General features: G+C 41.7%; 1 protein-coding gene across 7 annotated transcripts in view; it reads left to right on the top strand.

The window, feature by feature from the left end:
* The window catches only part of ATRNL1 (attractin like 1), a 1,099,511-nt gene that overhangs the window by 143,241 nt on the left and 929,985 nt on the right, over window positions 1-26,285 (top strand). For all 7 annotated transcript variants that reach the window (XM_084633632.1, XM_084633634.1, XM_084633633.1 and 4 more), the window contains exon 9: window positions 21,543-21,798. In XM_084633632.1, coding sequence (XP_084489758.1) covers window positions 21,543-21,798 — 256 coding nt within the window. The remainder of the gene's footprint in view (window positions 1-21,542; window positions 21,799-26,285) is intronic.

Here is a 26,285-nt window from a genome sequence, read left to right as displayed (position 1 = left end):
GAATTGTGAAAGTAGTATGGGCCAAATGAGTATTCACATGTGAGTAAGATGAAAGAATTTCAGTTGAACTATATTCAAAATGTACAGATTTTTAAAAGTCTTTCTAGGACAAATTTTGATGATTTACCTTTTGAGATCTTCAAGAAATTGAACAACAGGAACATAATGTATTGCAGAAGAGCATCATATAGTACCTAGAGGTGGCAGCTTTGAGCTGTGGACTAGTCATTGTATAACACTTTTTATTTAAGAACAAAAATATCCACAAAGAGAAGTAATTAGATTAAGATTTAAACTTGAACTCCTGAGATTTTAAAGTCTCACTCCAGAACAAAGTGAGAGCATAGGACCCAGTGTAGCCGGATTGTGCTGCAAAGTAAATTGAAGCTATATAATTGACTGTGTGGAGAATGAAATAACTTACTGTGCCATTCCTTTAAAAGCTACTTTAGTTAAAGTTGAAGTACTGAAATTTTTTATTCTGGAGGTAAAAAGATCAGAAGATTCCCACTGGTGTATAGTTATATAAAGTGCCCTAGACATTTTTATGCATTTATAGACAGGAAAGCATGGAAGCATTCTTGCTTTTAGACCCATCTAAAGCATTACATGACATTATTTTAAACACCTCTTCTCATGACCAAACTGGCTATTAGGAAGTTGTTTGCCCCTCTCTGCATGACATTGATGCACCACCATGAAGAAGACTGCACATAGTTCCAAACACCTCAATAATAGAAGGAAATCAGCAAATTTGGAAGGAATTCATAGAAGAAAAATTAAGGGCCTTGACGGAATAGTTTCTGACATGAGAGAAATAAATGTGCATATCTTTGCTAAATGATGAATAAGGGGATAAAGTTAGACAATACCATCTTTTCTTGCATACCCCTAGGCATGCAGTAAAATGCAGTTTCACAGAAAATGAATGTGGTTGGTGATATGACTTCGATTTCTAGTGATCTGGTAGTCACATTACAAAATTTGCCATCATAATTGGCACTACTGTTGGCAGCTTCAAGACAACCAAAGAATGAATTAAGATTAAATTCTGAAGGAATGATCTATCCGGAACAAGGATGAATCACATGGGTAGGGTGATGTAAGAATGATTATAGTGGTATTGCTCTTTGTGTAGACAAAGAACTTCAGTATTCAAGCCAGTCAATTTGATACTTGCAGAAACACTAAATTTACTCTCCCCACTCCAGATTATATTAATTTAACAGCTAAGGTTTTATCAAAGAGAGCAAATTCTCTTGATTGCTTTGTTTTAACTTGTTGGTATTGATGTTGAGACTGTATAGCCATTCAAATATGGTTTCACTGATTTGATCAGGAGCTGTTCCTAGAATTACAAAGGAGTAAATAGTTTCTGTATTTGCTTTAAGACCACTTAGGCAAAATTAATTTATCAGCTGGTTCATTGTGGCCATTAGATGTATGCATGCACTTGTGTAGGCTATTATAATTTACTCCAGAACACTTACGTAATGCTTCAAAGGTCTTTTCTCACTGTTCTGTTAGCCTCTGATAGCAAGATATTACCACAGGTCACATGGTTTAATTCTGTACATCTTTCGGTTACTTCCTGTACATCCACAAGCTGGTTTCATTTTGATCTGTACAGTATCTCAGAAGTGATTGAGAGCTAGATAAAATGAACCATCATACACATACTGTACAGAGGTTAGAAAAATCTCTTATTGGCACACAACTGATTTATTCAAAGTTTTTCTTCAATTCAGTAGACCTCAATCATTGATGGAATTTGTTTCTTGGTATTAAAGGCTGAGATTTTTCAAAATTCAATTGATTGTTATATTCTTATTAGTTGATTAGCATAATAGTGTTTTGGTAATCATTTCTAGGAGGCCTAAAAGCAGATAATATGTAGTTAGTACATTTTTATTTAGTTTTTGTTTTTTATTCCTTTCTATATATTTAAAATATGTGCAATTCAAATTTTAGTTCTCTGAGTGCTTGCACATGTCCATTCCAATGTAGATATTTGTGTTCCCCAAGAACAATTGCCGGAAATGTTTCCCTGAGCAATATCTTGTTGGGTCGGTTCTAGTCCCTCTGGCGTTGCACGCTCATAGTGTCAGTGTAGGGGCCTGACGACCCTGTTCTCTTTCAGTTCCTTCTTACCTCCCATGACAGTTGCTGAAACACTGGTTGCACAGGCAATCTATTCCATTAGTGGTTCTCTCTCTAGTGTGCGCTATAAATAGACCCACCAGGCCCTGGACATGGGTCGGCTCGTTGGCCCGAGTTCCCAGTGTCTGTCTGTCCCTGGACTATCCCCGGACTCCAGGCAGCGCTCCTTGGGCTCGAGGTGGCGATCACCAGTGGGCTGGCACAGACCTGCAGAAGGGCAGCACCTGTCCTCGCAGCCCCAGTACTGTGAGTGCCCGAACTGCTCTCCCAGTGCATGGCACTGCTCCAGCAGATCGAGTTGCTGGTCCCCAGAGCCCTACCACCGGTCGCCAGACTGTCGATACGGTTCGCCACAGACACATCATTGATCCCTAACACGGCGGTCTACTTGCTTCCGGTCCTGCTCGACAGAGTGGCACTGCTCACTAAGCGGCAGGCGTAGATCACTGATCTGCCAAACACCGCTGCTGACCACCAGGATCACAGCATCGAGAGTCATCACCCTTGTTCAGATCCTCAGTGGAGGTCTGGATCGGCATCGACAGGATTGGGTTAGCCAGATGGCCTCGGCATCGTCCTGGTCCCCCAGACATGTGTATCCCTCTTCAGGCTCCGACAAGAGGATGAGAGCCTGCTCGTGGGCCAGGGGCACTGGCATTCCCCACAGGACCGCATGGCGTCAGGGCCAGTGGCCTTCCCCCAGCAACTCTGGAACTCCTGGGGGATTTCCCCATCCATTGCGGGGGTATAGGTTAGCCTTGGGGACATCTGACAAACATTCGGCAACAGTCTCCTGCCTGCCCCCGACTCGGATGCAGACTTAGATCGGGCTTCTCAGGGACACCCAGCCTTGAGTGAGGCCACCATGGTGGAGGTGGCAGAGGTGACAGACCCTCCAATATCCGCCTCCTCATCTTCTCCTGATAAGGCGATAACTGAGCCCTCTCACCCAGTTCCCCAGGATGATGCCAAGGCTCACCAAGAGGTCTGAAAGAGGGTCGCCTCAAACCTGGGGCTGGAAGCGGAGGAGTTGGCGGAGCCCTCAGACTCCCTCTTTGATGTTTTAAGTGGCATTGACTGTACATAAGGAAGTGGCAAAAATCACTAAAACTGTGTGGCAGATGCCTTCATCCCTCCTCTCTCTCTTCCCACCGCCCCCTCCAAGCCTGCAGAGTGTAAATACTATGTCCCCGCTGAGGGGTATGAATATTTGTACACTGATCCTGCCCCAACCTCACTGGTTGTGTCCACAGTCAATGAGCATGACAGACAGGGCCAGGTGCAATGCCCAAAAACAGAGGCAAACAGGCTCAATCTCTTTGGAAGAAACATTTATTCGACTTCCAGCCTCCAGCTCCCAGGTGGCCAACCACCAGCCTTTACTTGGCTGCTGTGATTTTAATATCTGGCAGTCTATGGCCAAGTTCTCTGACTCGCTGCCAGAGGAACCCAGGAAGGAATTCCTAGCTATCCTTGATGAGGGTAAGGCAGTGGCAAGGGTAGCCCTCCAAGCAGCCTCAGATGCAGCGGGCTCGGCGCCTGAACCCTGGCCTCTGCCATCTCCATGAGGTGGGTGTTCTGGTTACTGTCATCGGGCCTTTCAACGGAGGTTCAGCAGTCCATTCAGAACCCTCCCATTTGATGGCTTGGCACTGTTCTCTGAGCAAACAGACACTAAATTACATGGTCTGAAAAACTTATGGGCAACCCTGGGCACACTGGGCCTGTACATCCTGGGGGCGCGGTTTAAGCTGCAACAGACCAAGATGTTTGGAAGCCAACCTCAGCCTGAGCCCTTCCATAAAACGGTCAATGGCTGAGTGCCGGCAAGGTTACCAGCCAGCATCCTATGCTCATTCGAGCTCCACCCATAGCCAACAGGTTGATAAGTGGGGTGTGCACATTTTGAGGTGTGCTCCAGGCTGACCTTCCAGCCTGTGTCCTTGATCCTACTCCCCAGTTACTTTCTAACCACCTGTCCCCCTCCTGCCTGCCTGGGCTTGTATAACGTTGGACCGATGGGCCCTCAGCACTGTGGCAGAGGGGTATACCCTGCAGTTTACTTTTGTCCCCCTCTCAGGTCCTCCTCTCACATCCCCCTGTCCCCGTCCCTGTCCCTCTTCAGGGACCCCTCTCACAAGAGTCTTCTCGCTCAGGAGGTGCAAGGCCTTCTGCAGATGGGAGCTGTGGAGGAAATTGCACTGCCTTTAAGGGGCAAGGGGTTTTACTCTCACTGTTTTTTAATCCCAAAGGCCAAGGAGAGTCTACAGCCTATCCTAGACCTGCAAAACCTCAACAAATATCACAAGAAGTTGAAGTTTTGCATGGTCTCCCTGGCCTCCATCATTTCTTCTCTGGATCCGGTAGACTAGTACACCGCCATTGATCTGAAGGACACATACATATATCAATATTCCATGGACACACATGTTTTCTACGTTTCATGGTGGGGACCACCCACTACCAGTTTGCAATGCCCCCTTTCGGCCAAGGAACAGTGCTGAGGGTGTTTACCAAATGCATGTTGGTGGTGGCGGCTTACCTCAGACATCAGGATATTGAGGTTTACTCATACCTCGATGACTGGCTCATCAAGAGCTGCTCCAGGCCTCGATGTTGTATGTCAACAGGCAAGGGGAAGTGAGCTTGACCGCTCTGTCAGGAAGCACTCTGCCTATGGGACTTTTGCATCCAGCACATGATCCACCTGGAAGCTTTGCATCTCCCTGGTGTCCGAAACATGCTGTCATAGATTCATAGATACTAAGGTCAGAAGGGACCACTATGATCATCTAGTCTGACCTCCTGCACAACGCAGGCCACAGAATTTCACCCACCCACTCCTGCAAAAAACCTCTCACCTATGTCTGAGCTATTGAAGTCCTCAAATCGTAGCTTAAAGACTTCAAGGAGCAGAGAATCCTCCAGCAAGTGACCCGTGTCCCATGCTACAGAGGAAGGCGAAAAACCTCCAGGGCCTCTTCCAATCTGCTCTGGTGGAAAATTCCTTTCTGACCGCAAATATCGCTAAGATTCACCAGCCAGATACTACAGAAAATTCTTTCCCGGGTAACTCCGATCCCACCCCATCTAATATCCCATCACAGGCTATTGGGCCTATTTACCATGAATATTTAATTACCAAAACCATGTTATCCATCATACCATCTCCTCCATAAACTTATCAAGTTTAATCTTAAAGCCAGATAGATCTATAGACTAGGGACCGAATGGCTAGGCAGTTCTGCGGAAAAGGACCTAGGGGTGACAGTGGACGAGAAGCTGGATATGAGTCAGCAGTGTGCCCTTGTTGCCAAGAAGGCCAATGGCATTTTGGGATGTATAAGTAGGGGCATAGCGAGCAGATCGAGGGACGTGATCGTCCCCCTCTATTCAACATTGGTGAGGCCTCATCTGGAGTACTGTGTCCAGTTTTGGGCCCCACACTACAAGAAGGATGTGGATAAATTGGAGAGAGTCCAGCGAAGGGCAACAAAAATGATTAGGGGTCTGGAACACATGAGTTATGAGGAGAGGCTGAGGGAACTGGGATTGTTTAGTCTGCAGAAGAGAAGAATGAGGGGGGATTTGATAGCTGCTTTCAACTACCTGAGAGGTGGTTCCAGAGAGGATGGTTCTAGACTATTGTCAGTGGTAGAAGAGGACAGGACAAGGAGTAATGGTCTCAAGTTGCAGTGGGGGAGGTTTAGGTTGGATATTAGGAAAAACTTTTTCACTGGTGAAACACTGGAATGCATTACCTAGGGAGGTGGTAGAATCTCCTTCCTTAGAAGTTTTTAAGGTCAGGCTTGACAAAGCCCTGGCTGGGATGATTTAATTGGGGATTGGTCCTGCTTTGAGCAGGGGGTTGGACTAGATCACCTCCTGAGGTCCCTTCCAACCCTGATATTCTATGATTCTGTGATTCTATGATCTTTTGTCCCCACTGCTTCCCTTGGAAGGCTATTCCAAAACTTCACTTCTCTGATGGTTAGAAACCTTTGTCTAATTTCAAGTCTAAACTTCCCAATGACCAGTTTATATCCATTTGTTCTTGTGTCCACATTGGTACTGAGCTTAAATAATTCCCCTCCCTCTCTGGTATTTATTCCTCTGATATATTTATAGAGAGCAATCCTATCTCCCCATAATCTTCTTTTAGTTAGGCTAAACAAGCCAAGCTCCTTGAGTCTCCTTTCATAAGACAAGTTTTCCATTCCTCGGATCATCCTAGCAGCCCTTCTCTGTACCTGTTCCAGTTTGAATTCATCCTCCTTAAACATGGGAGACCAGAACTGCACACAGTATTCCAGGTGAGGTCTCACCGGTGCCTTGTATAAAGGTACTAACACCTCCTTATCTCTACTGGAAATACCTCTCCTGATGCATCCCAAGACCGCATTAGCCTTTTTCACAGCCATATCACATTGGCGGCTCATAGTCCTCCTATGATCAACCAATACTCCAAGGTCCTTCTCTTCTTCCGTTACTTCTAGTTGATGCGTCCCCATCTTATTACTACAATTCTTGTTATTAATCCCTAAATGCATGACCTTACACTTCTCACTATTAAATTTCATCCTATTACTATTACTCCAGTTTACGAGGTCATCCAGATCCTCCTGTATGATATCCCTGTCCTTCTCTAAATTGGCAATACCTCCCAGCTTTGTATCATCCGCAGACTTTATTAGCGCACACTCACTTTTTGTGCCGAGGTCAGTAATAAAAAGATTAAAGAAGATTGGTCCCAAAACCGATCCTTGAGCAACTCCACTGGTAACCTCCCTCCAGCGTGACAGTTCACCTTTCAGTAGGACCCGTTGTAGTCTCTCCCCTTTAACCAATTCCTTGTCCACCTTTCAATTTTCATATTGATCCCCATCTTTTCCAATTTAACTAATAATTCCCCATGTGGCACGGTATCAAACGCCTTACTGAAATCGAGGTAAATTAGATCCACTGTGTTTCCTTTGTCTAAAAAATCTGTTAAAGAAGGAGATCAGGTTGGTTTGGCACGATCTACCTTTTGTAAAACCATGTTGTATTTTGTCCCATTTAGCATTGACCTCAATGTCCTTAACTACCTTCTCCTTCAAAATTTTTTCCAAGACCTTGCATACTACAGATGTCAAGCTAACAGGCCTGTAGTTACCCAGATCCCTTTTTTTCCCTTTCTTAAAACTAGGAACTATGTTAGCAATTCTCCAATCATACAGTACAACCCCTGAGTTTACAGATTCATTAAAAATTCTTGCTAATGGGCTTGCAATTTCATTTGCCAATTCCTTTAATATTCTTGGATGAAGATTATCTGGGCTCCCTGATTTAGTCCCATTAATCTGTTGGAGTTTCGCTTCTACCTCAGATATGGTAATATCTACCTCCATATCCTCATTCCCATTTGTCATGCTACCATTACCTAAGATCCTCTGTAGCCTTATTAAAGACTGAGGCAAAGTATTTGTTTAGCTATTGGGTCATGCCTAGATGACCTCCACTCCATCCTCGGTGTTTAGCGGTCCCACTTCTTCTTTCTTTGTTTTTTTGTTCTTTCTATGGCTATAGAACCTTTTACTGTTGGTTTTAATTCCCTTTGCAAGGTCCAACTCTACTTGACTTTTAGCCTGTCTCACTTTATCCCTACATGTTCTGACCTCAATAAGGTAGCTTTCCTTGCTGATCCCTCCTATCTTCCACTCCTGGTATGCTTTCTGCTTTTTCTTAATCACCTCTCTGAGATGCTTGCTCATCCAGCTTGGTCTACAACTCCTGCCTATGAATTTTTCCCCTTTTCTTGGGATGCAGGCTTTCGATAGCTTCTGCAGCTTTGATTTAAAATAATCCCAGGCCTCCTCTACCTTTAGATCCTTAAGCGCTTCAGTCCAATCCACTTCCCTAACTAATTTCCTTAATTTTTGAAAGTCAGCCCTTTTGAAATCAAAAACCCTAGTTGCAGATTTATTTTTGTTAATCCTTCCGTTCAGTTTGAACTGAATTAGCTCATGATCACTTGAACCAAGATTATCCCCTGCAACCATTTCTTCTATGAGGTCCTCACTACTCACCAAAACCAAATCTAAAATGGCTTCCCCTCTAGTTGGTTCAGCAACTACTTGATGAAGGAATCCATCAGCTATCACATCTAGGAAAATCTGAGCCCTATTATTACTAGCACTCGTCCTCCAGTCTATATCTGGGAAGTTAGTCTCCCATGATGACACAGTTTCCATTAATATTTACTTTATTAAAAACATTAAAAAGGGCTCTATCCATATCCAAATTAGATCCTGGCGGTTTATAGCACACCCCAAGCACTATCCCAGGGGAGACTCTAATAGTTTTCTTCCCCAATGTGATTTTTGCCCAGACAGATTCTGTCTTAACCATGCCATCGCTTCTTATTTCTTTACATTCTACCTCATCATTGATATACAATGCTACTCCACCACCTTTACCTTTATTTCAGTCTTTCCTAAACAGCACATACCCTTCAATACCTGTAGTCCAGTCATGACTACTATTCCACCATGTTTCTGTTATCCCTATAATATCTGGTTTCACTTCCTGCACCAGTAACTCTAGTTCCTCCCATTTTGTTACCTAGGCTCCTCGCACTGGTGTACAAACATCTTAATTTTTGCTGTTTGGCCTCACTCACATTCTGTGCCCTATTAGGCACAGTCATTCTACAGCCAGTATAACCTATTAGACTGGAATCCACACTGCCCTTCCTCCTTATATACATTCTCCTACCCACGGCTGTATCCTTTCCTACTTCGTTTTCTTCCCTCTCAATGCTAAAATCCGGCGTGGAGATTACGTGGACATCTCCCCGAAATTCCTAGTTTAAAGCTCTCTTAATCAGTTGTGCCAGCCTCCATCCTAGAAGTCTATTTCCTTCCCTACTCAGATGAAGTCCATCCTGAGAGAACTGTCCTCTGTCCATGAATGCCTCCCAGTGGCCATACGTCCCAAAGCCCTCCTTATAGCACCACTGCCGAAGCCATCTGTTGATAGTCATAATCTTGTCACACCTTTGTTTCCTTTCTCTAGGAACAGGCAGAATCCCACTAAAGATTACCTGAGCCTCGATTTCCTTAAGCGTCTTCCCCAGCCTAGCATAGTCTCCCTTAATACTTTCCAGCGAGAATCTAGCCATATCATTGTCTCCCTTAATACTTTCCAGCGAGAATCTAGCCATATCATTTGTTCCCACATGAAGGATAATTAAGGGATTCTTTCCTGCTCCCTTTAGGATCCTTTTCAACCTCAGGTCTACATCTCGTATCTTAGCACCTGGAAGGCAGCATACCCTTCTATTCTCTGGGTCAGCTCTGGTTACAGGCCTGTCTATTCTTCTCAGTAAAGAGTCCCCTATCACATAGACCTGCCTTTTCCTGGTGACGGTGCTATTCTCCAGTCTATCCCCTGTTCCCTCTGGCTGCAAGTTCTTTCCATTCCTGTTCTCCCTTGTAATCCTCTTCAACCCATCCTGTATCCTCCTGGGGCTCATACTTGGTGTAGTCTCCATTAACTCTTCCCCTTTTCCTATAGGGCTAGCCACTCTTCTCTTCTTCCTTGCCCTTCCACCTTCAGTGGTTACCTGCTGAGCCCCTTCCTCATTTTCCAACTCTGCAAACCTATTCTTGAGCTCTATTTCTCCTTCACTAGCCCGTCTTTTCCTCTGCCTGGTTCTTTTAGTCACATGCTTCCACTGACCACTTTTTCTCACCCAGTCTCCCCTCAGAATTCCCCAGTTCTGCTTCCATCTGCAAGTCTGAGCTTTTCCCTTCAGATACCTCATGTCTTTGCTCCATAATCTGCTCAAACCCCTTCCTAAACTCAGCCAGACTTTCCACCTGCATCTTCAAACCTCGGATCTTTTCCTCCATCAGCTCTATCAGATGGTATTTCATGCAGACAAAACTCTTACCAGGTATCCCCTCCAGGATCATGTACATACCGCAGCTTCCACATTCAGTCATCTTCATTGTGTCTTCCACGACATGAGTCACTCCCACTGCTGCCTCTGTATCTGTCATAGCCTTCCCACCTAAATCCTGTTAGTCTGGGAAACACAAACCACACCAAAACACCACCACCCACAGCAAAAACAAACCCTAAACAAGCACCACAAGACAAACTCCCTTTTGAAACTCCCACTCAGACTCCCCTGTTTACAGCTCTGTTTGCTAGCTCCTGTGCCGCTGCAGCTGTCTGTGCCGCTGCCTGACTGGCTGGCTACCTTTTAGGACCCGTGGTCGGTTTGCCTCAGTAGGTCCTTCTCTCACGACAAATGGTCGCTCTACTTGGAGGTCATCCAAGCACTCTTCAAGAAGTGGGGGGCTCCCCAGTTGGACCTATTTGCCACCAGACAGAACATAGTGTCATCAGTTCTGCTCTCTCCAAGGCCTCAGCAAGGGCGCCCTTTCCAAGGTCTTTCTCCTGTCATGGGTGTGAGACCTGATGTATGCATTCCAGCTGATTCCACTTATCAGCAGAGTCCTGTCGAAAATCAAGAGGGCCAAGGCGCGAGTCATTGATTGCCCCAGTTTGGCCTCACCAGTGTTGGTTTTGCATGTGCGAGCATCTGGCCATGGCTGTTCTGTGGCCCAGCTGCCCAGACCTACTCTCACAGGATCACGGTTGTCTCCTGCACTCAAACCTTCCCTCTCTCCACCTCACAGCTTGGCTGTTGCGTGGCTGAACCCAGAGGAGCAGGCCTGCTCTAGTCAGGTACAGCAGGTTCTCTTGGAAAGTAGAAAGCCCTCCTCCAGAGCGACTTACCAGGCAAAGTGGAATAATTTCTCCTGCTGGGCATCAGAGTGTAGCATATCAATGTCAGGGAGCTCAGGGCAGTGCGTTTCTCTCTCATATGGCAGGGAAATCTATCTTAGTCCTTAGACAACACAACGGCCATGTTTTACATGAACAAGCAGAGAGGGGGCACGTTTTTCTCCACTCTGTCAGGAAGTGGACAGTCTTTGGATGTTCTGTGTTGATCACGACAGCATGCTAGAAGCTTCCCATCTTCCCAGGGTCCAGAATAGGCTGGAATATTGCCTCAGCAGGTCTTTCTCTTCTCACATGAGTGGTCTCTCTGTCCAGATATTGGGAGAGATTTCTTCTGAAGGTGGAGACGCCCCTGGCAGACCTGTTCACCATTCAATCCAACAGGAAATGTCACCATTCTGTGCCCTCAAGTGCCATGGCCAGGGATCCTTCAGAGATTCATTCCTGTTACCTTGGACTCAGAATCTGCACCGTGTGTTCCCACCCATCCCACTCATTCACAAGGTGCTGATGAAGATCAAACAGGGCCGAGCCCAAGTCATCCTCATAGCTCTGGCATGGGCCAGACAGCACTTGTTCTTCTCTCTCCTGACCATATCGGTGGAGATGGCTCTCCAGCTCCCATTGCATGCAGGCTTAATATCCAGGGATTATGGATGAATGCTCCCATCACTGCACCTGATAGCCTGAAAGCTCCATGGTTGAATCCAGACGAGCAATCTTGTTCAGAGCAAGTCCAAGAAGTCCTGATGGGCAATAGAAAACCATCTCCCAGGGCAACTTACCTGGTTAAATGGAAGAGATTCTCTATCTGGTGCTCCCAATGAGTTCAGCTATGCCCACACCTTTCGTTTCTCCTGAAAGTAGTGTCTCAGTTCCATTGCAGTCAATCAGTTTTTCTGACTGTGTTCTATACTAAACCACATGCGAGCAGAGAGGAACAATGGCTTTGCTCCTTAGATGTATGGCGTGCCCTGGTGTTCTGTTTACAAAGGACCAAACCATTCAGCAGATCCGCCCAGCTATTGCAGAAAGGATGAGAGGCCTCCCTGTTTCAGCACAGAGAATCTCCTCATTGATCACTTTGTGTATCAACACATGCTACACACTTGCGAATGTTCCACCCCTGGCTAATCTGACGGTGCACTCTACAAGGTCTCAAGCCTCCTCTGCCACCATTCTGACACAGGTGCCAATTCAGGACATATGTAGGGCGGCAACCTGGTAGCATGTGGAGAGCATCTGATGACTAAGGCTACGATATAGTCACTGAGCTCATGGAAGTCATGGAATCTGTGACTTCATCCTGAAGCGGTAGGGAACTGCAGGGTACCTCCACTCACAGGCAGCGGGAGCCACTGGAGCTGCAGGTGGTGGGGGAACCCTGCAGCTCCCGGCGGCAGGGGAACCCCAGAGCTCCCTGCTGCCACAGGCAGCTGGGGGATCCCCAGAGCTGTGGGTGGTGTGGGGACGCCACAACTCCCCGCTGCTGTGGGCGGCAGGGGTACCCCCGCTGCTCCCAGTTACTGCAGGGGTCCTCCTGCAGCTCCCAGCTGTGGGGGGCAGGGACCCTGGAACTCCAACACCCAACTCGTGGTGGGGGCCCCTGGAGATCCCTGTTGCCCTGAAGCTGCTCTGTGGCAGGTGGTGTGGAGACCCACAGATCCCCGTTTTGTGTCGATATTTTTAGTAAAAGTCACAGACTGGTCACAGCTTCTGTGAATTTTTCTTTATTGCATGTGACCTATCCATGACTTCTACTAAAAATATCCATGACAACATCTTAGCCTTACTGATGACACACATTGTTCGGTAAGCAAGCAGCCACACTCTGCAATAGCTGGTGTTTGAATGGCCTTAAGATGCAGCCCCATATAGAGTGTATTGCTGTAATCCAGTGAGAGGTGATGAAGGATGGATAACAATGTGAATCTGGAAGAAAAATCTTAGCCAAGAGTAGATAATGATAAAAGGCATCCTTGGCCACCACAGCTTTTTCGATATCCAGAAGCAACTGAGGATCAGGTCAGATCCCCAAGTGCAGAGTCTGAGTTACAAAAGATGGGCAGTCTCCCTTGATTAAGGGAACTGATATCACCTTTGCCAGTCCTACTAGTTGTTTTTTCCCAACCTACCAATATTAACTCAGGCCTGTTTTTCAGAAATCTTATCCAGGTGGCACCCATCCAAACACCAATTTGTGCAAGACACAAAATTAATTGGTCATCTGTACCAAGCTGGTTCAGTGAGAGACCAGAATGAGACATAGATCTCAGGGTATGTCTACCATGCAACCTAGAGGTGTGATTGTAGCTCAGGTACATATCTGAGCTAGTTTTTTCTCTAGCTAGATCATAGCTACCTTGAGTAGTAAGAGCAGTGAAGCTGCAGCAGCGTGGGCAGCTGCTACTCAAGTACGTACCAGGGTTCCCAAGTGGGCAGGGCTAGCCTAGACGGCTGCCTGTATTGCTGTGGCTTCACTGCAATTGTTACTTGAGCTATCAAGCTGCAGTCACACCCCCTGATTGCAGTGTGGACATACCCTCTAGTGTTTACTCAGACATAAATGACACTGCAGCACATGCCAGTACCATCAAAGAAATCTAGTCTTATGCATAGGTGTTTTCCTTTTGAGGTATTGTGCAACCTATGTACAATCTTTTTTTAATATGTTGTCTTGTGGGCTTGCTATATCATGATGTCTTTCCTGGTGTGTCCAGGAAAAGGCCTCAAACCCATCTGCAGAAGAAGCATGCTGTATAGTAATTTCCGTGGGTCATCCTCAATCATCTCTATGATCTAACTGCTCTGAAACTGTTACTGATCAGGTGAACTTCTTAGAATCAATTGAATTGTTAGGTGAAACAGTTCACATGTTCCCTGCTTGTTCACATTACATGGTTAACACCTGGCTTGTGTGTTCTTATTTTTTTCCAGCTGTCAGCATTTTAGACTTGTGGAACAGCTAACAAATCAGAATAGTTATACTAGAACAGCTTGAGGGGATCAAGCCCACAGTGGCATTTTGGAGGAAAATATGTACAGATTCTCTGCCCCATTCCATTTGTTTTTTGCTGACCAAGTGGTGCAAAAGGGAGTGGAAACCACATGCAAGCTCCTAAGCATGGGAGAGTGTTCTGTGGTTAGAAAGTCAGTGTTGCTTGTGCATGGGGCATGTTGGAGAGCTACTGTGCTCTGGCCATCCACAGTTGCTATTTAGTCCCGTGGGGTTGCTAGCCAGCTGGCAGGAGCTTTAATTTAAACCAGGTCTGGGGCAAAGAATCACAGAGATGTAACCAGTTTGTGAGAGCCCATTATTCCAGATGCAGTCTAGAATCTGCCCTGGTATGTCCAGGACTGTTGTGAATGTGTTTTCAGGGGTAGCTTGGGGAAATAGATGTTCTGGCTGGGCTTCTGGCCCCTAGATGATTGAGACCCTAGTGTCTGGCTGTTCATTTCTGTCTGGATAGACATAGTAGGGGGAACACTGTGGTTGCCTCTGCCTGCTACTCCCTGGCTGGAAAAAGAGGACTCTGGACCTGGCTGTGGACTCCTGTTTATAGGCCTCTGTGGTCAGGCAGAGATGGTTAGAGTATTGACTAGTATCGCAGTCACTGTACTGAGTTTATGGTCACAGGTGGATTGGAGAACTATACTCTCTAGACTTCATCTCTATATCAGAGTCCTCTTGGCTGGGAGCCTAATCATAGAGGTTAGGTGGAGAGTGGCCTTGCTTATTCATAAATATACAGCCTACAGAGAAAGGCCAACAGGAAAAGACAGCTAAAAATAATCTTCTCCTGGTCAAAACAGAAGACTTAACATATCTGGTCCTGAAAACAAAATTCTGTCTTCCAGAACTATAGACAAGCAGTGTTTTATTATTTTTGAATGCATTTCAATGTGACAACTTTATTTTCAATTAAAAGGTCAGATTCCAAAAAAACCCCAACCATTTTGTTTATTTACTGAAATCCTCAAAAGCTTTTAAAACTACTGGAATAGAGGCTTAATACTTAATTATTATGGAGAGACAGGTATACTCATTTTTAGGTAATAATTGGTCTTCTGTAATGTGAAGCAAGCTCTGTGAATGACATCAACTAAAACATTTAGTTTAAATTCTGTAACCTCTTGGTAACTTGCCTAGCAAAGGGAGTTCTAAGGAGGACAAAGTTTCTTATTTCCTCTTCCACTTGCCATCCCAGCACACTAACCTTTGTGCCATTTCATTGTGATGGCAGAGGAAATAACAAGAGCTAATAACAGACTGTACAACTTTACTTGGTAACTGACACTTTAAAAAATACTTTGTTTCTCCATTCATCTGTCATTCATCAATGTAAGGTCTGCTGAGCGCAGTACAAAGTTAGGAGAGTTATATAATTGTCATTTTTGTCTTTATAGTCATTTGTCTCTCTCTAATGTCTCCATGTCGTGATGCAGAAAATATCTGACAAAAGTCACATTGCTTTTTCCTGATCCTTCCTTACTGCTTAGGAAGGGTAGGGCATAGTGAAGTAAAATTATTTCTTAGGAGAGGTGTAGCAAAACCACATTTTTAAAATATTAAGTCAATTACTCACCCGCGAATTTGAAAATTAAAAAAAAAACAGAATAAAACAAATGTGAAGTGCTTTCATATGTGACTAGGAAGAATGTTAAAACTATCACTGTGTCTCTAATGAAAGTAATTAATTTACATTTTATGTCAATAACTGAAATCTCTAGAATCTACAAAATATGTTTAATAGGTATCTTAGGTACACATCAGCTAGTGTCCCAGAATGGTGGTGCACATTTTTCTGATGGAGTAATTTTTCATCCAGTAAAAAGTAATTGATGTGATGTCAGGAAATATTACTTTGTGCTGAGATTTATGATAGTGTATTTCATAACATCCCACAGTGATCATTTTAAATGCAGATATAAAACAAGATATCCTATCTATGGTTTTCTTGGCTGCTAAAAGTTTTTAGATCATATTCATGCTTGTTAGAGAATATGGGAAAATTGGTATAATACAATGGTGGAAAATTCAAAAGTTTCTGTTACTTCTCTTCTAAGAGTTATGTGATATAGATTGTACATATACTGTCAGTAGCCATGCTGTTGAATCAAAATACACCTACTGTCCAAGTACTGTCCAACTGAGTATTAAATAAATAAGAATTTTCTTTTGAAATGTTGGTTTGTGCTTTGCCAAAATATTAAAGTAATGTTGTAACTATTTGTTCCATGAAACTAATTTCGATTTATCTGTCACTTTCCTATCTTTTGGGGGAATTTAAATTGTTTTAAATAGGTAATACCTCAAGTACTTAATATTGTGTCCAAATTAAAATGTTGATGACATGGGCAACTTATTTTTTTAAGAGTCGATATTTCTTGAGATTTAGTTTATTCATTACTCAACTGTTTTTCTTAACTATAGTCATGGTATTTCAGAATAAAAAAGTCAATTTCATTTGCATTTTGTGTGTAATATGACAGTTTAGTTTGTAGGAATTGTATTAAAATGTGTTAATTTCTGTATTGAAATATGTTTTCTATTTCATGAATTTCTGAATATTTTTGATTTCTGTGTAATATATTGATTTTTGGAGGAAAGTCCGTTCCCTTTCTTTGTCGAATATTAGAGATCATAACAAATGCAACATTTAATAACTAGAGGATTTGTAAAGAGTAGGGGTGGGATTTTCAGAAGTGCTCTGTTTCGGCCTAACTCTGCATCACTGAAGTTAATAGTTTCTCTCCCCCTCTCCCTACTTTCTCAATTACTTCTAAGGTGGAGAGACTTTTTTTGGGCCAGTAGGAGAGAGAAAATCCATGGACCTTGTCTGGGGCACCCCAGTCCCCAACACATCCATGCACACTTTGGAAATTAGAGTAGCACTAAGTTTGACTCTTTCTGTAGGCATCACGTTAGTTGCCTTTTTGGGAGCTAGGAAGGAATTTTCCCCTCATTGCCAGATTGCCTGGGTGGTGGTGGGTTTTTTTTTGGCTTTCTCTTATCAGCCCAGGGACCAAGTGGGTAAATTAGGTCACAATGAGTTCTGGTTGTTCCAACTTGGCAAGTGTCCAATGTAGGCACTCACTTAATAGGGAGTTCTGGATTCCTGATAAACTAGAATTGCAATCAAGATTAGGGGAGGTGATCCCTTAAAGAAGCTAGGGGTATGTGAAGCTAGGGCTCCTAATGTCTACTACAGTGAGGGGCCACAACCCCATTTCCCTATACCCTCAACCTTTGTACAAAGAGAGGGCAGTGTGGTGCCAGAAATTGTACCAGTACCAGGTTAAAAGTTTGGAGGGGGAAGGAGGGGCTCAGGGCTGCCCTCCCCCTGGTGGCATGGCTTATGGAAGGAATGTTGACCTGCAGTGGAGGAGTTACTGCCAGAATTTCCCAGATGTTAAGTTAATGAAGTTATGGCTTTGTTAAACCACAGTTCCTGGTGTCTTGCCTTTTTCCCTGCCGTGTCTGGGACAATGGGATATTCTATCATAGACTTCAGTGGGAGAAGCATTAGGCCAATATAGTGTGCTTTTGAAAGTCCCACTCTAAAAGTTACATATTTCTTATGCAGGCATAAATCTGCATTGCCAGCTGTATATGGTTCCCACCCTGCTGTACTATTCTCTCATAGCTTGGTAGCCTGTGGAAAATATATGCTGCTAAGGGAGAGGTACCTGTAGAGAGAGAAAAGAGAACTGTGAATTCTACCAGAGAAGGCTACTATTGCCAAAATGTGCCAATTTACATGGGTTCATGATTTTGAAAGCTGTCTTACATTTTGAAAGCTAATCCAATTCTAGCGGAATTACCAATAGTACATTCCTTTATTGCTACACATGTAAAATGAGGATGCATGTTAATTAGAGACTTTTAATTGGGAATTTTGTCTTCAGTAAACACCCTTGATACACATATGTAGACACTTGTGAAGGTGTACTTTTAAAGATTTGCTAGTATGTATCTACTAACAAATTCATTGGACCTTTTCTTAACCACATAACTACTTCACAATACATGGTTTAGTTAAGCACAATATTACACTGTACGTTCCATTTCTTCTGTTAGGGAAGCATGCTTTCATTCCAGTACTGAAGTACTGTCTGCAAAATGGATTTTTTGTTATTTATCCCATTGGTTGAAATTATGAAGCAAGAAAATTGCCTTAACAGCGCAATAGGATACATGGGAGTATAATATAAAATCTGAGACACAAATTGTGCTCTTACTCTAAGACGACAACCAATGTAAAGGTTGTGTAATATGACTTGTGGACAACAGGATCAGTTTTACCTTTTTATATGTGAAAGGTCGAAAAAGAGTTAGTAATCACTACTACTTCTAGAGAAATATTTTAAATGTGAGGCTTGCGTACTGTCAACAAGAACAGAAAAGACCTGCCACCTAATAATTCGATCATAGATGCATTTAAAATTAGACATCAGATTGCAGTCGTCATGCCTGAGGGACTGTAAATGTCTATTGGCAATCTTCAGACTGGTATTCTGGATGAGTTTGTTTACCTTTGAAGCATATAGGCTGCAGTGATATTATCATCATCTTGTGTTCCATGGATGCCAACATGAATGTTTTCTTAAGAAAATAATCAGTCCCTAACAGAATAATTAATTCCATCCTTCTAGCATTTTTACTTGGACCGTTTTGTCCCCCATGTACTCCTGAGAAAAGATTCAGCATCTTATTTCTTCTTAGTCAAGGGACATCTATTACTCTGAGAAGATTCAGTAGTCTGTTTTATAAGAATTTCCACGTTGCTCAAAAGCTAAGTGACAAATACTAAATTCTGTGTATATATACCATCTCAATTGCTGTACTATCAGTCCCAGAGTTTTAAGTATGGTATAATTTAATTTCTACAGGGAGATTTCCTTCAAGAATTCTCAGTCATCATATTGGAGGATGTATGGAGGTACTGAAGAATTTTTAACACAGACTTTAACTAACAGTAGCTATTATTTAATATGGCTCCTCCTCTCACTGTCATTTCATTATAGATAGCCAGACAGGAGAAATTCAGGCTCCAGAGAGAACTGAGAACTGTCATTCTGCCAACAAGTTGATATCTGGCAACAGTTCATGCTAATATTGAATTTCTCTGTTTACTGAAGATTGAGTCTTCCTTTACATACTCACAGAATAAAATAGATGCTGGTTTGAACAAGTATAATTTAGAGTAAGCTCAGTTGATGGCAAACCAATCCACCTTAGATTTCTTTTTCATGATCTCTAGTCATGTTTAGTTTTTCAAATTTTAAGCTTTTTTACATTATTTTAATAATTTAGTTCTATGCAGTGTTGTAGCCGTGTTGGTCCCACGATATTAGAGAGACAAGGTGATACCTTTTTTTGGACCAACTTCTGTTGCTGAGAGAAACAAAACTTTTGAGCTATACAGAAATTCTTCCTCAGGTCAAAAGATATTATCTCACCCACCTTGTCTCTCTAATATCCTGGGACGGACACAGCTACAATAACACTGCATACAACAGTTTTAAATATTAAGACATTTACTACACAATAGAACTAATTTTGCCCCTCCACATAGTTTTCACATTGATGGACTTTGTGTCTTATCTTAGACTCCAGCATTCATTTACAGGTACAGTGCTTTTAAAGAGTACAGCATTTTACAGAAGATGCAATACAGTTGTGCCTGGTCCCTGGAGGGGCCACACTGAGAATGCTTGCTCAGGGCAAACTGCAAGGATTAGGTCAGATAATTCCCCAAACTGGTGTTTTATTCTATAATTACATTCACCAAACTGGTAACCAAACAGCTTTTGTAATACCATACTGATCACCAAGAAGCCAAATACAGCTTCCTTTAAGCATCCCAGCCCTTGATTTCCATCTAGACATCCAAGTTTAACATAATGATGGGTTTCTGAGTAGCAGCCGTGTTTAGTCTTTATTCGCAAAAAGAAAAGGAGTACTTGTGGCACCTTAGAGACTAACACATTTATTTGAGCATAAGCTTTCGTGACCTACAGCTCACTTCATCGGATGAAGCTGTAGCTCATGAAAGCTTATGCAAAATTTGTTTTGTTGAAGCTGTGCATTTATTTTTAGAATTTTTAAAAAATATATTGTCCAATACAGTATTTACCAAAAATGAGAGAGAGGATGGAATGGGGCTTGGTGGTGCAAATAGGAAAATGTGAGGATTTTATATAAATGTACTTTTGCATGCAATCCATTATAGTAAAATCTATTTTCAATCTGATAGTTCTTCATACTGTGCAATAAATAAATCAATTACTGTGTAATTCGGCAACTGGCAACGATTTCTTCTCACTTCCCATACAGGTATAATCAGTATTATTTCCTTAGGTGATTGTGTACTGGACTTTTTTTAAAAGCATTTCTTTCCTTTGCTGTTTTACTCTGAGTTGTAAATCAGTCTTCACGGGAATAATATGTAATTTAGAAAACCTGATTTTGTAGTATCTCCATAGAAAACCCTGACCACAAATGTTACAGAAAACTTTATTTTCTTAGTGGGTTATAAATGTGTATTGATGAAACCTAAATTCAGTTTAATTATTACTGGTGGTTAGATAGTTCATAAACTCTCTAACAGTTGTTGGGTTGAGCTGTGTATGTTGTTTCTGGATAAATAATAGATCAACTTGTAGTAAAAAATTGAAATGTTAATACATGGTATTTGCAAATAAAAGCTAATGCTCTGTAATACATACTTTCATTACACAAATGTTTTTAAAGATTTGTACTTATGTTCCAAATGTATCTCTAATATGAAGAAGTTTACTTTGCATCTGTAAAAATGTCACAAAAATAATCATCAGCTTAGCATCGAAGTGGCTCAAGTCAGAAAGATCACCAGTTAAACCAGCATTAACTTCCCGAACAACCTCAACTCAAACGTAACTCTCTAGTGAGCATCTGACTAGCATGCCAAAAAATAGTGGGGTGGTTGCAGTTGTGCAGGCAGTGGCGGTGGTGGCATAGACTAGCTGTCCCGCCTGAACCCCGGGGTTATATACTCAGGGCAGCTAACCTGTACTTCTGTACTTTACACTGCCTGTGCTTCTGTAGTTACACTGCTATTTTTAGCATGCTCGCTCAGATGAGAATTCGCATGAGTAGGTCTATGAATCAACCCCCCAGGTTGTAGTGTAGCCAAAGCCTTAGATTATGCTGCAGGGGATAGGAAAGAAAGTTGGAATCTCTGTACACATTTCAAAAAGGAATCATTTAAAAATCTTTCAGAACTCTGAAGAGAGAGCTCTAATGAGTGTGACAAGTGCCTAGAACTTTAAAATTTATCCTTTAAATATCCATATTTGAAATTGATTTTTGTCTTATTTTTTCACTCTGAGGATTCGTTCTGGTGAAATATTCTTTTTAACATCATTGTTGCTTAAGCTCAAGGTGCTGTGTCTGGAAGCAGGGCTGATAATTAGCTGATGAACATAGCCTTTGTTTAAGTATTTATAAGAGGTTGTTCATTTACATTCTTATATACACTGTAGCAATAATGCAGTTTGGATGTGATCTTCTTTAACGTCACTTTTTTCTCTAATTTTAATAGGAAGACATCTACATGTATGGAGGCAAAGTTGAAACAAATAATGGGAATGTCACTGATGAGCTGTGGATATTCAGCATAAACAGTCAAACATGGAGTACCAAAATTCCTGCAGTACTTATACATGGCCAACAGTATGCTGTGGAGGGTCACTCAGCGCATATAGTAGAGTTGGAAAGCAGAGATGTTGTCATGATCATCATTTTTGGATACTCTGCAGTATATGGTTACACAAGTAGTGTGCAAGAGTACTATATCAGTGAGTTCCTTTAAATACTTTTTGCCCTGTATTGATGCTTTGTTTCTTGATTTTTAAGCAATAACAAACTTGTTAGATTTAGAAGAATAAAATATATTTGGCAAGCTCATAAACCTCTTCTGCTGTTCTTTAATTTTTGATCCCAGTAGCTCCTCTTTCTTTTAATGTATGTAAAATCAGTTATTTTTAAATTAGTGGAGTTTGGTTCCTATTTTGGGAACATTGCAGTAGACCGGGCGTGATCACAGTCATGGTTGAGGTACTCAAAGTAAGGCAAGGGTAAGAACCAGCAATTTTACATATATTGAGTTATGATCGTGTGTAAGGGTTATCATTTTCTCAGACGTAAGTTTATTGAAAGGAAGGTTTAATAAGTACCACAGTATACAGTAATCACCTTAGCAATCCTGAAATTTTTGCCCTTACAAGAATTAATGTTACTGTAGTATTTCCCATTCTTAATTTCAACATTTAATAACTATTCTGATTAATATTACTTACAATAGCAGTTGTAAAGAGTATAATGGCAGCTACCATAGAAAATAAAATCAGTCACAACTTCTGTAAATCACAGCAACTTCTGTTGTGGTTTCACTAAATTTAGCTATGCTTCTGGATTATTTTATAGTTTAGACACAGATAAACTTGTTCCCGTCTAAGTATAAACAAATATAAGATAATGCTAAATAACTTAATATTTCATTTTATAGACTTCACACAACATTTTATTTTAATAGTTAGAATAACATATTAAAATGCCCCTTCTGATAATCTTTAAGAATACAGCTAATTATGCACATTAATTATTTAATGAAAACAGGAATGTGAAGAGTTTTTTGCTTCACATTCTTCCTTCTTTTCGGTGGTACTCAACTGAATCCCTAACAATTCTGTTAACAAGACAGTCACAGTTATGTTTGTGGTTACTAGATTGAGAGTGTTAAGAACTTTTATCAGCAGCTTCAGACATGTAAAGGTTCAAAGTGATATTTTTATATTGAGACAATTTCTTTGAATTTTGTTTCATTTTGTGTGGGGGGGGGGGGAAGAGAGAGAGAGACTGAGTACATAACTGCATAAATTTATGTAAGCTGTTTTGGGTAGGGAATAAGTCGTCTGTTGTGCTTGGCCAATTTGAAATAGTTCACCAGTTTTCAGCTAATCACAAGAAGCACGGTTTTAGTCTAATAATGCACAGTTAATGCAGGACTTCAGTTTTGGCTTAATCTAGTACTAAGGTGTCACATGCTTAACTTCAAGCATTGAAGTAGTCTTTTTTACTTCAATGGGATTATTCACATGCTTAAAGTTTTAAGCATGAGCTTAATTGTTTTGCTTAATTGGGGTGTCTATCCACAAAGCCTCTCAACCTGTCTATATCACAGAGACAGAATGCTTCCACTATATTCCTGGCATGATTTCTGAGGACCATATTGACATCTTTTCTAGCAATATCGAATATGTCCAGAAGGGAATGAGAATGGGAGGAGGACCACCACAATACAGTCTATCCATGTTGATATTTCTGATGCAGCTGCTTATGACTATCCTAAAATTGTAGTCTCTGTCTTCCAAGCTAGGTATTCCTCTACACCTCTTTGAATATGAATCAGGGATGCTTACTAGATCATCACAAGACAAGATAAGGCTAGTCAATTTTAATTGACTCCTAAATCGTGACTATTTGTTTGCATAAAATAGTAATAGTCACTAGTTACTCTATAACACTGAATTATTGAAGGCAAAATCCATTGAAAAAACTTCCAAGAATGAATGCCTTCTATTGAAGACCTGTTTTAAGAAAAACACAAAGTAAAATAAGAAACATAAATCATTATAATTACTGTAGTTTTCAGCATGATCATTAATGTTTAACAGTACTTTGAATATAATATATATATTCTAAGAATTAAGATTAGAGGGGAAATACCAAACTTCATGTTTTGTAAATTTTAAAGTAACTAAGATGTGGTGTTGTTTGGTTTGATTATGAAGTGGTAGTAGTGGGGACGTCTTGCCTCACTTAGCAATGCAAATGAAAGTTTCAGTGTTTATTGGATAGTTTATTGCTGGCATTAGAGTAAAAATTCATGACTTCTTTCCATTTTACAGGTTCTTTACTATGTTAGGGTTATATTTGTAGAGGATTAGTAAAACAGACTACTATCTACAACTAAGCAAGTTTTAAAAAAAAAACAACCCAAAACTTCAATCCATGGTTATAAACTCTGTGTGGGAGAAATATATTTTGTACTGCTGGCAGTTATTATGGTTCAGAATTAATCTCAATTTAGTAAATTTCCTTTCAGAGATATTAACTTGTCTGCCAATTATAGAAAATATTAATGGGAAAGTTGGTGTTTTAATAAAAAATATATTCCATTATTGAATTAAAACTAATATATAATTGTAGCAATATAAGGTCTTATTATAAAAACCCATTGACATCAATGAGACTACTTGTCTGAGGAAGGGTTATTCACACAAGCAGTGGTTTTTAGGATGTGCCCTGTATGCTGTAATCGTTCAATTTCAGCAGATAATCCTCGTGTTTTGTTTCACCTCAGTACCTCTTATTTTTGTCCCCCACAAACAGTCAATGAATTCTGTGGCAATTTTCCCCCAGTTTCTTGGCAATTCCAATATTTATCTATAGCGTTGCAGCATTGAAATCATTTTTAACCATGAAATTTCAGCTGGTGGTTTGCACTAAGCATGACTTGCTTTTTGGAACTCAGTAGCTGCAGGCTCCAAAGTTAGAAGGCATGACAAGTGATAGATATATTTATGTAGAACCCTCTAATATCCTGCTCAGAAAGGAAATTGGTTACAAAGAAAGGTTTCTGACCTTGTAAAAAGAAAATATAATATACCTTTTCCTCTCTCTGCCTATTTCCAAAATTCAGACTACTCTTGAATTTGACATTGTGCTGCTTTCACTGAGGGGCAGATGCTGTGGTATTGAAATAATTTGTATAATGGAGGTGCTGAAGGCAGAAACTGTGTATTTGGTTATTACTACTTCAAGCCAGGGAGTGCGGTAGCACCCCTAGTTCCAGCACCTATGGGTGGATGCTATATTCTCTTCAGACACTGGCTCTTGGTGGTTTTAACATAAACTCTTTTTCAACACTTGGCACACTCACACTGAAATAAACAGGTCTGATATAAAATTGACCTCACTTAGATCATCTTGAGTTAAACTCTTAGCCCTGGTCTGTGCTGGGTGGAGGATCGATCTAAGTTATGCAACTTCAGCTACGTGAATAACGTAGCTGAAGTAGATGTACTTAGATTGACTTACAGTGGTGTCTTCACTGCGGTGAGTCAACTGCTGACGCTCCCCCATCGACTCTGCCTGTTCCTCTCGCAGCACTGGAGTACAGGAGTTGACGGGAGAGCGCTTAGGGGGTTGATTTATCGTGTCTAGATTAGACATGATAAATCGATCCCCGCCTGCTGATCCGGTGGGTAGTGTAGACATACCCTTAGTGACCCAATTTCTATCCCTTAGGATCTTTCTATAAATTGTAGTCATCAGATATGGGATTCTGGTACACACATCCATTTTAGAACTAAAGCCCTGACTTCTGTAGGTTTCGGATCAGGAACCATTCGAAAGTCTAGTTACTGACATTAGCATGTGCTTCTTAATTGGTGTTATCTGGGGATTCCCTTGGCTTCTTATTTGAGCACTGTATTGTTCAGCTGTTTATCACAAATCCAGTTGATATGAAGTGTGCATGCACTCTCACTCTTTCTCAGAAAAATACACCAATCCTCCCTGCTTGAGTGCCCTCCTTAGGATCAGGGGTGTGGACTGGGGGTGGGGGGAGGTCAGCAAGCAGGGGAATGACACCCCCCACCCCCTGCCCCAGTAATTGGTGGGGCACAAAACTCCTCCAGCCCCGGGACCACGGCAGAGAGACCGAGCTCCTCCGGGGCCATGGTGGGGACACCGAATGTGTACTTCCAAAAGCAGTCAAATTTTAATTCCTGCACACACCCCTGCTTAGGATAGAGAAAATTAGCTATACCTGAGAAAAAAGTAATTTCTGTTCAAATAGAATAAATTGTGTGTTTAAAAATCATGATGTTTTGTGCACTCAGTTTTTCATTGTGTGAATGTGTGGCTATATGTCTTTGCTCTGGAGGTGATGTGATTGCCTTTGGACTCATTGCAGGAGCAAAGGAACTTCCTTTTGCCCTTTCTTGCTATTCTTAGAGTTATGGCTTTTTGGGAACCTATAAATCACAGGAGGGGAGTTTTGTGTGGATTGTTTTACTAACTTGCACCATAAAGCTTTTCTGGGCAAGTCCACAGGGAAATTTATTTCTCTTTAGGTTAGTGATACCTCATAAACTTCCTAAGAATCTCAATGTGAGTCTCAAGGTGAATATTATAATAGTGTTTTGCTTTAGCCGAAGTTTTAAAAAGCTCTTTATGTCTAAGGAAATTTCTGAATAAGTCTCTTCTGGAGTTATTT

Source organism: Lepidochelys olivacea, assembly GCF_965140295.1.
Source record: "Lepidochelys olivacea isolate rLepOli2 genome assembly, chromosome: 7".
Classification (NCBI taxonomy): Eukaryota; Metazoa; Chordata; order Testudines; family Cheloniidae; genus Lepidochelys; species Lepidochelys olivacea.
Note: the sequence above shows the minus strand (reverse complement) of the source record. Positions and strands in the feature narration are given on the sequence as shown.